Source organism: Vidua macroura, chromosome 7 (genome assembly GCF_024509145.1).
Source record: "Vidua macroura isolate BioBank_ID:100142 chromosome 7, ASM2450914v1, whole genome shotgun sequence".
In the NCBI taxonomy this organism is placed as follows: Eukaryota; Metazoa; Chordata; class Aves; order Passeriformes; family Viduidae; genus Vidua; species Vidua macroura.
In genome coordinates, this window is record NC_071577.1 from 7,092,219 (window position 1) to 7,110,707 (window position 18,489).

Genomic DNA, 18,489 nt, shown 5'->3' on the forward strand with positions numbered 1-18,489 from the left:
AGTTGCTCTGATTTGCCATAGTTATTTGCCATTATGTAACGGCCAGGGAGACATTGGTGTCTGAATTCACACTCCTTTGGATTTACATATTTGCAGGCCTGCTAGCTTTTACAAAAGGAAAGACACGAGTCAGCCAGGTGCTGAGAGCATTACTGAATCACCAGAGCCTTTAGGATTTGGAGCTCCAGCTCTCAACAGTGTATTCTAGTCTGTCTAATCCTAGAGTGGGGTTCTTCCTGAACAGCTGTCCACTGGGAGGACTTTGTGCTGAGCTCCTCTTTAGGCTGAAGTTACTGGCTTATTTATAAAGGTTAAAATCCTGGGGATTTTAATGATATCATTTATGATTAGCAGTAGGACCACCAAACCTGGTCCTAGTAGGACCAGGAGGGTGATATGCAGAGATGAAAACCTTCTGGATGAAGTACACATGGAGCAATGAAAGGTGAATAAAGCACACAGAGAGTGGTAAGGCAGTACTGGAGCATGTGGCTCTCTATGTTTTGCTTCACGTTTTGAGGGTTAAGGAGCAGGTATTTCTCAGCTCCCTAGGTTCCCATATCTCACTTTAATGTTTGCACCTTCAGTGCAAAAAACCTGTAGTTATAAACAAGCTAAGGCTTCAGACAGATCTCTTCTTAAGCTCCATATGTGGCAGTCTCAGAATCATTGAGCCCTTATGGGATCTGTGCATTGAAAGTTGCTGAGCTAGGCAGTTTCTGTGGAGATCAAGGAAACTGGAGACATTAAAAGGAGGGCAGTGCAAGTGCTGCTCACCTAGTACACAGTTCAACAGAATTTACTGTAGCATTACTGTGCTGCACTCACTTTTGCTACTGCTCTCATATGGTTTCTGGTTTTGTCTCTAGTTTCTTAATGAAGAGCTGACAGGAACTTACCTTTCAGGCTTCTGCAGGCCATGTTCAATTAAATCATTCATTGGTTTTATTTAACCATCTCCTAAACAAAGCTCTAAGTATGGTGAAAGTGATTCCTTCTTGGAGTAGATACAGTATGACTTGGCAGCATAGTTGCTGACAAGAAGGGGTGAAGGTTGACATTGGTCTTTTGATCCCAAAGTCTGGGAGCCCTTTGTTAATTGGCAAACCACAAGCAAAAGGATTTGTCAAGGAGAACAGTCATTTCTCGATCTGTTACGAAAAATAATCTGTATGTATTACACAGACAGTGCCTGATGAATAGAGTGGTATCTAGAGGCACAGGAAAGAATTCTTTTTTGGTGGGAAACTTCAGAACTTAGAGTTTTCTATTTTGAAAGCATTAGCCTTGTTGATTGGTTTCTAATGTGTATTTATAAGAACCTATAATAATTCATAAAATGCTTTCTTTATATAGATTTACAGTAAATCTGTTTCTCACAACAGTGCCAGTCACGTTGCTCAAGGTCATGTTTTTCAGTTTGGGCAAGGTTAGATGACAGACATGAACTTCTTGGGTCTTATTTCTCAGACTGATAGAATCAAAAATGAAATGAGGTATGAACAGTTATTCCCCTGAGATGTAAAGGCTTTCATTGTGCATGGAACAGCCTCTGAATGAAATAAAGAAAAAACAGAAAGGGTGTTCTTATTTGACTTGGGAGGCAACATAGTCTGTGTTCTTTAGATAACGTCCTTTTTTATGGAATTTTTGAATGATGTTGAGAGAATGAAATGTCTAACAGAGTTGTTGTATTTGTACTGTGTCATGAAAATGAGGAAATTTACATGGCCCATGTTATTTTCAGGTTTGCTGTAAACTACCTACCGTAGCTATAATGACACCAGCTCTCAGAGAGGCAACAACAAAAGGTCATGGTATCCACTTGTCACCTTCTTTGTCCTCTAGAGCTATGGAGTCTGATACAGCTTTGTGCATGGAAAATTCCAGGGCAGTGGAAGAGAAGATAAAAGAGGACTCCATCGCACGGATTACTTGCTCAGTCCTGGGGTTCCCCACTGCTGAGCCCAACCTCAGGAATGATATGTTCAGTGTGCAGCATTTTGGTTCCCCACCATCCTCCAAGTGCTATCAGTCTGTCTTGTTAATGAGTACAAATTCTGCGTTTAACAACAAAACTGGTAAGCAAACGAAAGCAGGAGAGCCTGGCTGCTCCAAGATGAGAAAGTCATTACATAATGGGGCTGACACATCATTTGGTCATATTAGTCATTCAGAACCTGAGCAACAGGTCAAAGGGGCAGTGTTTTCAGAGACCACATCTCCGAACTTGGCAGGAATGCAGAGACTTTCAGGTTCAAGTGTAACTGAATCCAGTAACACAGAAGAAATGCAACTTTTAAATGGTAAATGGTACAAGAAGAATGGGGTTTTGGGTAGGGCTTTGGAAGTCTGCACTGAAACAATAAAAGGGGATTTATTACACCAAATTCTTCACGGGCCTTCAGAAGGGATTTTGAGCTGCACCCAGGAGGAGGTGTGTGCTCGCTTACTCCAGTGTGTCACTAAGCAACAAATGGAAATCAGTCGCGCCAAAAGAACTCAGAAGCGTTTACAAATGCTCCTGGCAAAGCATGTTATCAAACACTGTGATCAGCAGCTGAAATGCTTTGTGAAACATCAGCTTCAGAGAATGAAGGTTTTCCATGAGCCAGCTAGATTTTTGAGCAATAGCTCCCTCAGATGCACTGAAGGTTGGCCGGAAAACAACACAACTACTTCGGAGAGTAGTTTGAGTGTGGATGTACAGAACGGAGTTAGCGTCGCACCGGGTGAAATCCGTGGCTTTGCACTTTCTACTGGAGGGCTGCTGTCTCGCGTGGAGAAGGACCTGGACTCTGATGCAACATGTAGCAGCTCGGATGAAGATGGTGAGGAACACACTGTGGAAGCGTAAGTGTTAAATTCCTGCTTCGACTCATGTGCTTCTTACTTATAAATCAGGATGGAAGGGTCTAGACCTGCAGATTTCATCTTGTGTGAGTAACCTCACTCAATAGATAGTCTTACTGAAATCAGCAAGACTGACAGTGTGAGCTGGGTTTGGCAGGAAGTAAGAACTTCTAATTAATGCATTTAAGGAGCAGTTGCTTTACTAGAATTGCAGAGAACTAGAGTTTGTACTGCACTCTCTCAGTTTGCATTACATCAATACTGCTAATACTTGAATGGTGCTGTAAATCAAATAGTGATTGCTGTAAATACTTGGGGCCAGAATGAAAATAATTTTAATTTTACTCTGGGGTTATTAAGAATTAGTCAGTATTAGGATCTTGAAATCCACTATGTTGTGATGAAGAGTAAAAATTAAAAATTATCATCTGATGCAGGTATCAAGCCATCCAGTATTTGGTGATTGTTATATTGAAAAAGTTTGGTTCTTTAACTTTTAATTTTAAAAATATTAATTTACTTCCTGAAGTCACTTTGCAACTATGAATGTAGCTAGCAATGGAGGTTTTATTATTGCTGGTATCTTTGTCAGGATGAACCAGAGGGAAATTCATATCATTAACTTGTAGTGTCTTAAGTTGGCAGGAATCCTGTCAATGCAAGTTACAAATCAGTGGTGGGTAAGAGAAGATGGTAAAATTGCTCTCTGATGACAGTATAACCTTTTTTCTTTTTTTTTTTTTTTAAACCTGTTAACTTGCTACACTGTTAACACAATCTCTTCAGTCAAGAAATTTTAGAAAGCAGTGAAAGGACAGCTGCTTTCCTCTTCCCAAAGCTGGAGAGATGAGCATGTCTTAAGGTTTGTTGGATATAATAGTCAGGACTGCGATACACAGAAGAGAGCTGCACACAAATGCAGCAGCTTGGTGGGAACTTCATGATACCCACGTTTCTCATGGGCTCTTACAAGCTAGTCAGGACAGGGTTTGTGTTTACTGGTCTTTCCTTATACCCTCTGCTGTCAGAGAGTGTCTAGAAAAAATAAATTAAAAAATACTTAAAAACACTTACTGCCCATTCTGCTTCCTGAAAAGCATAATGCTCAGAAGAAATCAAGTAAGCTTCTGAAACTGGAAGAGCTTTGCCCTGTTACATATTTATAGCTTCAGTCTAACAAGGCTGTATCAAATCTCTGCTGTGTTCTGCTAAGCTCTGTAGGTCTGAAAAACAGAGGAGAAAATATTTTCATTTTCTTTTACGTATTATCAGAATGGTAAATACTATGGTGAAGTCCAAAGCATAATGACTTGCCAACTAAGTTAGAAACATCTTAAATATTTGAGTTGGCAAAATAATTATTCTTTTGAAATATTTTAATAAAAAACATCATTTGGGCTCTCCCCAGCATAGGAGAATCCACATTCTTCTCCTGATAGACTTGAACTTCTAAGTAATATCTATGTTCTAGGATTCTTATCTTATGATTACATGAACTGAAAAAGAAAACTCTTGAGAAATTCCTGATTCTTGAACGGTTGTGGATAATGTAAAACTTGGACCAAAGTTTTGCGTGATGGTTTTCTTTATTCTTCCTGCCAGGGACACTTGAATTTCTAACTCTCCCTGGCAGTCCTTTACCTTTATTCCTTCTTGTGGCTTTTGGCAGTTATCTTTCCATTTAAGGCTTACTCAGTTTACTTTGTTGCACTGATGAAAAAATCCTCAGAGGATTATTAAGTGCAAACCCATTACATTTGGCTCAGGAAATCCCCAAGCTGCTATTGCTGGGAGCTGAGGGAATGTTCATATTGCCGGAGAGGCACTGCTCCCTCCATGCCTGCACTGTTGTAACATTGTTATCTCAGCTATTGCTGGGAGGCAGGAGAGCTGGGTAAGATGATCTGTAGTCTGACTCAGTGTGGCCCTTTATTTTGAGTTGTTTCCCTTTCCTTACGTTCTTACTGAAGAGCAGTTGTTCAGCAGCAGTGGCCTTGCTACGCTGACAGGGGAGGAATCACTGGCGTTTGAGGTGTGCTGCTGGGCCAGCAAGCTCAAAGTACTGCCTGATTTAAGCGAAAGACTTGTCTGTGTGCCTAGGCTGAGGCAATGCTTGAATTAGCATACAGTGAGGACAGGCTGTCTCTTATTTGAATTTATCATTATCTTCAGCTCAGAATGTATTTCTTCATTTCTCCAACCTTCCTAAGATTTGCTTTTGGGGTTAAAATGCTGCCCTTTTTCTTCGAGGTAACAAAGGTAAATCAGTTATTTACAGGTTCAGCTGGTGAGATTTGCTGTTTGCTGAGCCTTGCCACTTTAAGGCCTTCTGGATTGCCTTTCGTAGGGACAAAAGAAACAAAGTTAATATCTATTTTTATTTCTGATGAGTGGATTTATATGCTTTGAATTGCCTTTCTCTCCTTGGGAATTTGCTATAAGTGCTTTCCAGAAGCAATAGGATCATGTAGGTGAGACAATACTCATTTCCTCACCTGTATGGAAATTTTTATTTTTCATAGTGAGGGCTTTTACTCTGAATTCCTCTGTGATAATCTTCATAATATGTATCTGTAGTTACATTAAGGTTCAAGTAATGTAGCAATGAATGGAAAGAATGTTTTGGTTCTGCCCATATCTCAGTGTACTGATTGCATTTAACTTGAGGGTATAATCACAGTGGTGACTGATCATTGTTGTGACTGTGGTGTTTCTCATTCTTCTTGTTGGGAGAGGAGGTATCAATCCAATGTGCAAGGCAGGGAGGAACCTGCAGTAACCATGTCTGCCTGGGAACAGTCTGTTTCCCATCAGGAGGAAGAAGTTGATTCCAGCTCCAATTCCTCATGCTACATAACAAACCTGGAGTTATTTTTAGTGTTTTGAACCTGTTCATTCTCATTATCCTGAAAAGAGTTTTTCCCAATGAGTATTGACATAAGCTCTTCTGAGCTGTATCTCAATGCTTTGTGGCTCAAGTAAGATTGTCTTTATCCATCTATTTCAATACCTTTGTTGTTTAGTTGCAAATAGCAGTTGTGAGATATTTAAACCATTGTTGCTGCATTACATAGATTCTGTCCTCAGGACAAGAGAGATACTTGGTCTGCTGGTGAAGGCAATTCACCATACTTAACAAACTTCTCTAGTTCCTAGAGTAATTGGAAAGGCTCATCTCATTTCAAGAGTTTAATCAAAACATATTTTATTCTTTTCAGAGTCTACTAAAAAGAAATATGAAAAAACAGTTGGCTGTCTTCAGGGACCTTTGTCATTTTGCTGCTACTGTCAGCTCATGAATGTCTTTAACCTGTCAGTTTTCATAGCGCCACATTTCCAGCAATAATTTTTGGTGTATTTGAGGACATTCCATCCTTTGGGCATAGGAAATTCTCTCAGGGGATGTGGTAGTCCTTCTCTGTAATTTTCCAAAGGCAGCTTTTAGGTGCTGCTCTCTGGCTCACTGTTAGGTGTTAGAAACCAGAGCAGAGTGAGTACCCAAGGAAGGCAACACAAAGCTGACCATGAGTAATTCCTTTAGGGATTCATAACCAACACTTGATTTGCAACATAGACAACATTTCACCAGCTGAATTTACTTGAAACTTGTTGATCTTTGTGGTTCATGAAGATGAAAGATTATACATAGAAATAGTCATAGATTTCAGACAAGGTGAATTGGATGATGATGTGAGCTCAAAGGTTTTTCAGTAATACAGCTGCACTCTGGCAGTAGTGTGTATCCTGCTAGGCCAGCTCCTCATTCTTATTGATGTATTTTCTGTCTATTCCTGATGTAGTAGGAAATACAATGTACCACAAAGAACTCTGATGCTCAGGTAATCCTTTGGGAAACCTTTAAAGTTGCAGAGTGCAGAGTTTTGCTTCTATGTACACTACATGTGTGATCTTCCAGAATCAAAAGATACATCACTGTGGTTCTTTGAAGAAACAGCTGCTCACTCCATCAAACAGTAGGACATGCATCTAATCGATTAGACAGAAAACCTGCTTGCAGTAGATTTTTCTGCAAAATAAGTAGCTCTTTCTACTCATGACAAATCCTGTGCCTTGTTTTCCCAGTTCTCCTTTCCCTATCCAAATACAATCCTTTTGCATCATTTGGTGGGATTTTCCCTCTGAAATGTTTTCATGCTTTTCCTTCTGATTTCTGAAAGACATGTTTTACTGATTATCCTCCAGCAACCTCAAGCCTGACGAAGACTCACTGTTATATTTTTCCATGCCCACAGGATTTGTTGTGCCTGGAAACTTTTATAATGAATGTGAAGAGATAGTAAATCTTCCTTTTCTTTTTTTTTTTCTCCTTTATTTTTCCCCCTTAGATTGCTAGTTGGAAAGAGAAGATGGGAAATCTGCTTTTAGTACAAACATGTGATGGGGAGGGGAGCATTAAGGCAGAGAAAATACAGGAAGAAAACATTATGACTAGTATCTCCAGATCTAATCTTTTTGTTCTAGATTATTTTCCATTTTTCCTAGCATTTTTTTCTTGTGGCTAACTGAGAAACATCAATGCAGTTCTGCAGGCCTGGCTATACATGGCACTGCTTAAGGGACAGGGTTTATTGCAAGTCTTGGAGCCACGTTAATAAAGGAGGCTGTTTGTTTTTGCAAGGTCAGGTCCTAATTTTCCACACTGAGCTGTAATTTCACTTCATGCCTGATATGAGAACTGAATTATGAGTTTGGGAAGGGGAGGAGGAGAGTCTGCCAGGACAAAATGCTGCTCTTAGGCACAAACCCCCACTTGTTTCCTGGTTTTAACACCTTTTTAGTTTATAAGTCCAGGAAATGTCTTATTTGCATAGAAGATTAATATGAGGGCTTTTGAATAAGCATAAATTTATGAGTGCAAATAATATGCTGATGTAAGAATGTTTTATATGTTGCCTTTTCAAGAATTCCATTTTCTCAATTCTTGGCTCCTATCACTAGGATGTGGGAGGAGAATGAAAGAAAAGATAGCTTTATATTACCTTCTGTTTCAACTCTCAGGATACATGTATTATTTCAGAATATATTTAACCTCACTTGGTTGGGTTTCCATAAGATGAATTAATAACTTCTTCAGGGTCCCACATGAATTTACTGTTGTGCCTTAGAGATCTCACGTGCAGGAATAAAAACTTGCTGTTGAGCAAGACATTGTTCTTACAATACCAGAGTAATGCTCTTGTTAGTGGAGATCCTGATTTCTAACCTGTAATTACGTTAATATTTTTGCAGCTGCTGAAGGCAAACTGAAAGGTTTTAGTGAAAGGCAGAAGGTTTGACAGGTTTTAACCTGCAAGGGAAACTTGGAGCTGGGAATCTCAAATCTTTTCAGTTATATGGGTGTTGAATTCATATTAAATAAAAACTTGGCATTACTCTTCTTAATAACTTTTTAATAGACAGTCAAGATAGCGTAGTAAAATAGCAAATCTAATAAGCAGGCACATGTGTATGTATATATAACCTTGTATGCTTAATTAAATTGGAGACAAGAAGAATTTGGTGCTTGATGTCAAGTGCTGATTAATCAGTGTTTTATGGCAAGCTTTTTTCTTTCGCTAAGCTGTGAAATGTGTTTTAATTAAAGTACTTGTTTATAAACAACAATGAACTGTCTTTATAACTTCTTGTAAAGCAAGGACAGTGTTATTTTGGTTTATAGCTAACGCTGATTTAGTGAGAATCCACTTCAAAGGGATACACCCAGTGCCTTTGAAAATCAGCATACATGGGCCCCTGATACAGGAAATAATTTAAGTGCTTTCCTTTTCACATGAAGTAAAAAGTGTGCATAAAGACTTCCCAAAATAGGAATGCTCTCCTGTAACAGGGTTTCATTCATACTGCTAAATATGGGTTAGAATGTGATGTTAGATGTTGCATTTAAATATATTGACCTGTGCTCTTTTTTTACTGAAACAGCTGTAAATTATTTTATTTTCATCCACACACTTTGCCTAGCTCTTGTGAGTTAAAATAAGTTTTCTGTTGGGGAATTTAAATCAATTCAACTTTCAGTTAGCAAACTTCTAGTTACTGATTCTGGTGTTGGAAAAACAAATACAGCTGAAGGTCTACGTTTGAATATATGTAATATAAACTCCCTTTCTTCCCAGCCCATGGGGTAGACTGAGCAGCAGAAAAACTCTGTGAAATTCAATCCCAGGCTCCTACAAAACACCCAAATATCAAACTGTTCAAACATACATTCATTATGTTCCCCAGCCCTTGCTGGATGTAGGTAATGACATCAGTGTGTGGCGGTGTCTTTGCTGCTGCTCCTGCTCTGTCTCACCTGATTTCTCTGTCCTCAACTTCCTCACCTACCACAGCCCCTCCTGGCAGGGACAGTTTGTACTTCTCTGTAGGGCTACCAAAAGCCTGCTGCTGATTTCCAGTGCATCTGGCATGAGCCTTCCAGGTTCAACTGTTAGTTGTCCAAAATTAGCAAAAAGAATGTGGTTCTTAGAGATTTTACATTAGAATCTGATACTATATATGCATGCATATATATATATATATATATATATATATATATATATATATATACACTGACTTATAAGATGGAATTGGAGCTTACAAGAATACCATTCCATCTTTTTCTTGTAAGAATATACATACAAATTTTAGAGTAAACTTCAGTGGCTGGACAGCATTGATATGCTGCTTGTGTGCTGTCATAATGTTCCATTTGCACAGATCTTTAAATGAATGTATTTTGTAAGTTCTGCCTTATTTTATGTTGAGCATGGGCTACAGATGTAGCACTGCTTGGTTTCTTTTTGAAGGGCAGTTGTGTAATACTTAGAGATAATTTCTAGGCCTGTGTTCCTGGTGTTTTGTTGTTAATCTGTTGATGTTGTGCCATTTCAAAGACAAGAAAAGAAGCTCGTTTCTAGGCAGTTCTTGAAGTTTCTTTCTCTGCATTTTAGCACTACCTCCTTCTCTGCTTCATGTTGAACTGATGTACAGCATGTTGGGGTGCTGGAGCAGATAATAGAACTTTAAAAATTAATTTAAAATATTTTTAACAAAAGCCATTGGCAGATACTCAATTTACAGCATGTTTGGTTTTTCTTTTTTATTTTATTAAGAGGAAATGCTGCTGGTTGTTTACCTTTTGCAGGTTTTTCCTTCTGGGCCGTTAATATTCTGACTGACTCCACCCTCACTAACCCATTTGGCCTTTTATAATTAATTCAGCTCTAAAGAATTATGTAAACAGAGCTGGAGGTGAAGAGCACCCACCAGTTTGTGAAGCCAGCCATTGGAAAGATTCAACACTCTAACCGATCCTTTAAGAAGCTGACTTTTTAATTTATTCAGTCCCCAGATTGAGTTGACAATTCAGTGTAAGTGTAACAGTTCAGTTTCTAATATAAAACAGCACCAGTAGTGTGATCCTTTGCAGGAACCCTGTAGCAGGCAAATAGTGTCTGTGGCACCTCATCAGTTTGGAAGATGTGATTTCCCTATCACATAGGGAGCATATATAGTGCACCAGTGAAATTCTTTATGAAGTCTCTCCCTTCTAGGGTATCTGAGCACAGAGAGTTTCCCTTTTCATATTTTCAATTTTCTCCTACAACCTTTTTTCTCTGAATATTGATTTTTTCTTTTATCCTCCCCACTGTCCCTTCTCATTTTGTAGAAGATGTAAAAATTTGATTCCATTGCTACTTAATTCCTTGCTATCTAATTTTTTTCCTCCATAAATTTTCTCTTCAAGAGAAAAATCACAGCTATGGTTGATAATTTCAGGTATTACTGCATAAATTCCTCAGGTCTGATGGCATAGCTGAAGTGTTCAGCTGGGTACAGTTTTTTCATTTGGGAAGATGAGATATGTGTTATATGTTGGGATCAACATGCATTATTGGATGCAATTCTGAAAATATTGAATGGCCTCAGTGTGTTAGAGATGGTAAGATCAGGCATGGGTGCCAGAAATTGTAATTGTAATAAGCAGTTGCTGATTTCTGTAGATGATAGGGAGAACTATAACCCATGTTTTGGGAAGCTGTGTAGTGTTTCAGAGGAAAATGTGTAGTGTTTGGGAAGTTTTGGGAAGCTGTGTAGTGTTTCAGAGCAAAATGCCAGGTAAAAATTCCTTTTAAACACCAAAGGAAATAGCAACCTGGTAGGATCCAGTAGAATGACCTGGAGATCTTCACAGAGATTGCAAGCTAATTCTGAGCACCAGAGAAATTCTCTTGATTGATTTTTTGGAGTAGGAGTTGGGTAGGGAGTGCATAGCTTGGTTTGATGTTGGTTATTCCAAAACAGCAGCACACTGCTCCTGGATAGTCTGTGCAAAGGCTGAGAGTGAACTGCCACAGTAAATAGTGGGTTTTTTTGGGTAATGTTGATCAGCCATAATAATGTTGATCAGCCAAAATCTTTACAGTTTGGCTTTAATCTTTTTTGTACTCAGGAATGCATAGAAGAGATTGCATTCATAAAACAGCACACACTGTTTTTTTTTTAGTTATGTGGTTATTAGGGGTTTAACAGTTAGCTGATCCAGGGAAATTAATGCTTCAACAGCAACTGAAGTTAGTTCATTCTGAAAACAAACATTATGTAGGTGTTCTGAAAGAATTAGTCCTTGAGAAAGCATTTACGGGTCATTTAATGGTTGGATGTATTTGTTCAGCTATTACAAGTGTTGGAGGTTCTGGTTGGGAGTGGGCACACTTTTATCTCATGACTAAAATACAAGCATATCCAAATTTACCTAATTTGAATATTTTATATAATCTAGTCTTCGTAGGTAATGTCCTGTTTACTGTCAGTGTCTGCAGAGAGAAGAAAAATGGGAATGTTGAATTTCTCCACCATTTTGAGCAAAGGTATCAGAAGCCCTGGGCCCACATTAGTGGCTTACAAGAAAATACTTGTATTCAGGACAGTTCTTTTTTGGGCTTTACCATGTGTAGTCAGAGAACTGAGGGTAATGGTGGTGAAAAATTAGGGGCACCTGAGGAAGTTCACAGCTTGTCAGCTCCAGTCCTGGAGGGACTCCCACCACACTAGTGTGCTGTGGGGCATTTGTGATAGAGAAATTGAGTGGAGAATATTTTGTGGTTTTGTACAACTGGGTGAGCTTCCCAAGAGAACTGGGAGATGAGTGATTTTTTTTTCCCCAATGTTTCATGAAGTTTATGGTGAGTCAAATGATGTCTGGATGGAACTTAAAGACTGGAGAACCTTCTGATTTCTTTGGTTCTTTGCTTTTCAGTTTCTGGAGATCAATCCTTCATAAAACCAATGAACTTCTGCCATTGTTTTCAGTGACTCCCACTAAGGAGGGTGATCAGCTCTTTATCTTCAGGGTAGAGTCAGATTTATGAGCTGCTTCTTGCTCCCAAATACTTCTCTGCTATGTGATTGGCAATAGGCTTCTGTTAGCCCAGGAGTTCCAGTGAGAGGAGATGAACCAGCAGGGATGGTGGAGGTCCCTTTAGGACTATCATCTGACAACTGGGTGCCAGAACAATGTGGATTAAACCAAAGGGAACATCACCTAGCAGAAAGAGCAAAATACCCCATGTTGAGAGACTGAGCAGAAACAATAAGAGGGAATGTCAGGAACAGCTGCCCTTCTTATGTTTAATGAAGAATTTTGGAATTGGAGGATTCTTTTTCCCACCCACATCATGTGAGTGCCTTGCTCTCTGACTTTTGTGTATTTAAGAGTGTTGTTACTTGAAAATGTTGGTGTTTTAAAAGCCTTTTGAAAGGTGACAGGGCTGTCAATGTTTTTTTGAGTTCTGATGTGGGTCCATTGCAAGCACGCTCCTTTCCTGTTCAGCAGGAAGCATCCTGTCATTGTCCCTGCAGACATGTCATGACTGGGAGTTACAAAGGTGGAAAGCTTTAGTTTGCTTTAATTTTCAGCATGTAGAGATAACTTGTGGAGAAGCTTGCAGTGGTCACAGAGCTGCACACTCTAAAATACTCTTTCCTGTGCTCATCATACCTGCTTGAACCAACCTTCCTGGATACATACTGTCTAATCCCAGGTTCTCTGTGTTTTGTGCATTTTAAACACCACTGTGTTTCTCCATAATTTTTGAACAGTTTTCAGGCTTACTGTTTTGTTTGCTTATAAAAATAAAATATGCCTCTAAGGTTTAAATTCCACCTCTTCTTGTCTCCTGTAACCAAAAAAACCCCAAACCCACGCACAAACCCCAACCAGCAGTGTGTGTAGCACAGCAATTTTATCTCGGCTAGCTGCTCCCTTTTTTGCGTAGCTAGGTTGTCTGCATTCATTTTTTGGGACAAGCTGGTCTTAGCTATTGGGAAAACATAAATCTCACCAAAAACACAATAGAAGCACTGGAAATACTTCTGAGAGTCCTGTTGTGTTCTGCAATGTTGGTTTGGTTATGTAAAAACATGGTTTGTTCTCAATGTTTCTCTTTGAGGGAAGGTGAGAGTGCTAAAGGGTTCATCTGTGCATTCTGTCCTTAGGTCATGGCTGAAACTTCCTTCAGTTCCAGCACCACTTCCGACTGTAATAGCAGTACTTAGTGCTCTTTACTTGCCTCTTCAGTCTCAGCAGAAGCAAGTAGCATGAAATACTTATACTGCCTCTACTGTTGCTGATGATCCCCAGCTGAACTCTTTTCCATACTTTGGGATGCCCTAGTACAGCATGAATGTCTGCTCCCAGCTATATTTTTGATCATACTTTGTTTGCATTTGTCTTTGTGCTCGTTGTTCCTTGTTTGTTCTGCTGCATTTCCTTGCTTTCCTTCTCTTGTAAGTTGTGCAGGATTGACTTGCAGTCCAACCAAAGTAGAAATGCAGGCAGGTATTTTGCATGGAAACAAGTTGCCCCTGAAGCAATTCCAGCATGTTTTCCTAGGGCAATTTAAACGACATGTTTTTTGATACAAAATCAATATTGCATGTTCTCTTCCAATTCTAATGGTCCTGGATTAATGTAGGAGGTCATTTGCAGATTTAGAGTCATTGCAAGAGCAATAAGTTTATATGCAAATTTAATATTCCACTGTACTACAGTACTGAACATGAGAAACTTTACCAGTGTAACATGGTTTATACTGAGTTGCTAGCAGAAGAAAGATTTTGGAATTCCTGTTGAGGATGTATGATCTTGAGTCAAAAGCACGGAAACCAAGTAAAGATACTTTGCAAAGAGAGTACACAGGAAGTGGGACAGACAGAAACGTCTTTTTTCTTGTCTCATTCCCAACAGAAAACAAGAGCAGGAGCTTCTACTTTAGCACCTGCTGCTGACTTCCTCCTCCAATGACAGGTTATTTTTGTAACTGTGCTTGATTTTTTGGTGGGGTTTGTTTTTTTTTTTTTTCTTCTCTGGGTTTGCAGAGTTAATGAATTCTCTGAAGCCACCTTGAAACAACTTCCTTTACTGAGTGAAGGTTAAGATTTACAGTCTAGCAGGAACAGGTTTGGGTTTTGTTTCAGGGTTGGTTTGGATTTTTATTGTTGCAGAAAGAGATTATCATTTGTCACTTGAGTGACCGTGCTGCTTTGTATGCAAACAGCTCACTTCAGGAGTGTGAGGATAACTCATAGTGATTTTATCTTCCTTAGGAATTACAAGCTTTACTAAAATATTTGTAGAGAAATAGGCTTAGAGGAAAAGATGGTTAAAAATAATACAAGATCAAACAAATAGGAGTGACAGGGATGAGAACAGAGCTTAGCAATGCTTCTGTCTCTTATCCTGTGTGCAACACATGAAAACTGGGAAAGGGATCTAGACTTAAACTTGTTTCAGTCATGCTGCCCCTAAAATTAAAATTAACCAGGAGCAGCTCTCTAATCCATGTCTCCATGTAGCTGCCCAAGTCTTTGAGCAGGCACTGGGCATGGGTTAGCCTGGAGAAACAGAGAAGCTAAAGTTGTTTCCTTTGGCCTGAGCATAAAATGCTTGTGCTTAGTTCAGTGGAAACCTTTCCTTAGAGTGGGGCCTAAGGGCATTGTTACACAGTGTAATTAAATGCTGTTATTTTAATTATATAATAGAATTTAAAGCCTTAAGAAATAGTGTTTTAGAATGAAGCAAAAAAGTACTTAATACCAGTGAATGCAATTGATTCAAGATTAAATACTGTGTCTAAGTGGAAAAAGAAATGCAACCATTTTTGAAAAACAACTTGTGATGTAACTTTGCAGAGGATTCTTGTTTACGTGTAAGACAGTAATATACAGAGGTTACAACATTTAACATTCCTTCTGCTGTCAGCTGTGGTTTGATATTGGTTGTGAATTCCCTTATGCCACACTGATTTCGTGCAGTGTAGGTGACATAAGGCCACTTCTGGCCCTTTCCATTCTGCTTTCTTGTTTCCCAGCTGTGTACAGGACACCTTACTTTTCTTCTCATTTCCTTTCCTCTCCTCCTCAGTCTGTTTGAGAGTAGCTCACCTTTCTCCCCAGAGTTGGATCTAGTTTGGGAGATGAACCTGTCAGTGTGATTTATTTCCTTTCACCTCAGCTTTCTTTTTACCACGTCCTGGTTTGTGGGATTCCATCATTCATTTGCTCAATTGCCTTTTGAGAAAGGAGCAGAAATAAATGCATCAATTCTCCAGCTGGGTTTTTCTCTGTTATCCTCTTTATTCCTCTCTAACTTTTTTTGGTTAAAATTATTAACTAAAAGATTTTTATAGACTCATTAAGCATCTCTTTCTTAGGACTAGCCTTTTGCCAGACCAGGGTCCTGAGACAAGTCTTAACTATTCCAGCCACCATGCTTGTGTGAACACATTTAATTAAAAACTTGGAATTCAGATTGCCTCCCCTTCCCAGCAAAGTGTATTTTTATGACTTTCAGGATCACAAACATGCAAAAGCTGTCAATCCCAGCGAAGTTCTTGTCAGGAAGACCTGGTTAAAGCATAACTAATTGTGACTCTTTACTCTTTGCTGGTAATAATGGGAAGATAAAGAGAAATAAAAAAGAAGACAGAAAAATAGATTTTCACAAGATGACTTCATATACTTTTTTCATATATTTTTTTTTCATATACTTTCTTCCTAGGAGAAACCTACTAGAATATGTAAAATGCAAGTAATTTATCATCACATATATTTACAGAGTTCTTTGAGTTTCTTTTTGATGGTAATCCACATTGCTTCCTCATAGAGTTTGTATTTAAATAGGAAGTTTCAATCACCATAATTTCATATGTTCATTTTTTCTGTATACGAGAGAGTTTAAACTGATGATAAATTATGTGGGAGGATAATTTATGTTAAAAAGGGAGAAGATTATGTATTTTAGAGGTGACCTACCAGAGACTGTGTCTATCCTTACTCTTTATGATAGCTAAACTAGACTGAAAGTTCTGAAATTTTGAGTTATATTATGTTTTATAATATTAGCCTTGAAAATGTTAGGATTCTCAAATTTGATGATTCCCTACTCATGCCAGGACACATCTAGCATCTTCTGCCCTATTATCTTTCTTTGTTGTTGAGATACTTGACACAAAATTCTGCACAAAACAATTACACTTGTATTATGTTTCTATGCCAGTTCATTTGGCATCTGCTATTTCTTGTATCTTTTGTGATACTTCAGTGCCCTTCATTGCCTGGGGAACAGGAGTTCATGTATTCTGCATGTGCAAAAGTTACAGTGTCATCAAGGATCTAGATGCAGTCATTATCCCAATAACTTGAGGAAAAGCACGTCTTCTCTAGACATTTGATTTTTGTTTTTACAGTTTTTTAAGTTAGCTGTGGCAAACTACTTGACAGCTTCACTAGGGAAAAAACCACCAGTTACTTTCTGTAAATAAATGAACTCAGTTAATGGTAGGATAGGAGCGGAAGTTACATACTAAAATACTGCATTGTCTTGTCTGTGTTCCTTAAACTTATTGAATATTAAGATTGTTGCATGGTATGGTTTCCTCATTCATTTGTTTAATATGGAGGTTGAGTAATGTTTGCTGATCCCAGTGATGAATTTAGCATAATAAAATTAAGGTGTTCACAATGTCAAGTACCAGGAGGCATATTTTTTTGTATTGCAAAAAGCATCTATTTTAAACAGTAGTAAGAGTGATCTGGCTAAACTAAACTGACACAGATATTTATAAAAAAGCTTGAATAAAAGAAATTTAAACTACTTAGTTAGGTTTTTTTGGGGCAGTGACCTGATATCTAGTGGTCATTGCTGCATGATGTTTTATTAGATTCCAGTTGTTAGCAAGCAATATTTTTAAAAGCTTGTGGGAGGAAGTATGGTGTAAGAGTTTGGATTCTTGCTGGTGGAGTTACTGGAATTCTTTACACATCTGTAATCAGCCTTAACTGATATAGTTCAGTAGTTTATCCAGCTCTGTGTTTTATAATCCAGAACGAAGAACTAGTTTAGTGTGGGAATAGCCAGTGAGCATGGCCTGTACTGGTTTGGACAAGTTCTGTTCCTACAGAAATAAGCTGATGTGAAACTGGATGGGTATAATCAGATATCTTCTGAAAGCAACTGAGATGCTTGCAACATGAGGCAGAGCAGCTGTCAAAAATGTTCTTGTGCAAATGTGGTTATCTTTATTTTTGGACTAACTAGCATTTTGTCTTCACAGCAGCTATACTTCTGAATGGAAGTGGCTTGCAGACAGAGCTAGAATTGGCAGCCGTTGGACATGGCTTCAAGCCCAGATTTCAGAACTAGAATACAAAATCCAACAACTAACTGACCTTCACAGGCAAATACGTGCCACCAAGGTATTGTCTGTAAGCTCATAAACGGGCTTTTCAAATCATCTTTTGACAGTGTTTCTTGTAATATTTATGCATTTGCTTCCTTGTTGCTGTTCTTTTTTTTTTTGCTCTAGACTTCTTGTGTCTGTGCAGGCTACCACCTGCAGAGTTTAATGGGAAAGACATCAGGAGCTAAAAACTATTGTACCTTAAAGGCACCAATATAGGACTGTGATTTGGAAACTCTTACCTTTGTATCTGTTATAATGATTTTGTTAGTGGCTTTCAGGGGCCCAGCACACAGTACTGTATTATTACTGGCTTTTCCCTCTGCAGGAGAGGCGAGATGGCCTTCTCAGGTGGGATGGTTTTTGTGTTGTGGGCTTTCAGGGTGGGTTTTTTGTTACTTGCAGTGCATGTTTATTCTGAGGATTAGATGGTTAATCTTTGTACAGCACTTTGAACAGGTCAAGGATTAATAATTACTAAAATTCCAATGTGTGTAATTCATGTACTAGTTTTTGTAAATTGAGCTGCCTAGTCAGTGGGAAAGTGACATTCCTAAACCATTAGTAATCTAGCTATCAATTTAATGGGTTCCTCAGGTCATTCTGACATACAAGAAGCCAAACCTGTGTGAGGTGGTATGATAGTGAGAGGTTTTAGTACAGGGCTCTTTGACTCTTCATCAATGAGCCTCTTGTAGGTTCTGTGGTATCTGTTGGGGTCAGATAAATACAATTGAGAGGAGCAAGAAGATGCTTCAGAGTTTATGTTGTGGCACATGAGACTTAGAGTTTAAAAGGAGAGGAAAATCACCTCAGAGAACATTTCCCTTTGAACAGATAAAGAAGAATTATTTCAGCTTCTCCTTTTTGCCCTCAGAGCCCTTTTTTTCATATC

The 18,489-nt window shown here is 38.7% G+C and overlaps 1 protein-coding gene across 9 annotated transcripts in view; it reads left to right on the plus strand.

Annotated features, from left to right (window-relative positions):
- The window catches only part of KANSL1L (KAT8 regulatory NSL complex subunit 1 like), a 61,456-nt gene that overhangs the window by 4,591 nt on the left and 38,376 nt on the right, over positions 1–18,489 (plus strand). For 7 of the 9 annotated variants that reach the window (XR_008437848.1, XM_053982087.1, XM_053982086.1 and 4 more), the window contains exons 2-3: positions 1,748–2,853; positions 17,469–17,610. Coding sequence is in view for 8 of the 9 variants with exons in the window: in XM_053982084.1 (XP_053838059.1) it covers positions 1,748–2,853; positions 17,469–17,610 (1,248 nt within the window). In the remaining variant the exon portion in view is untranslated. The remainder of the gene's footprint in view (positions 1–1,747; positions 2,854–17,468; positions 17,611–18,489) is intronic. The other 2 variants (XM_053982088.1, XM_053982085.1) reach the window with 2 other exon arrangements.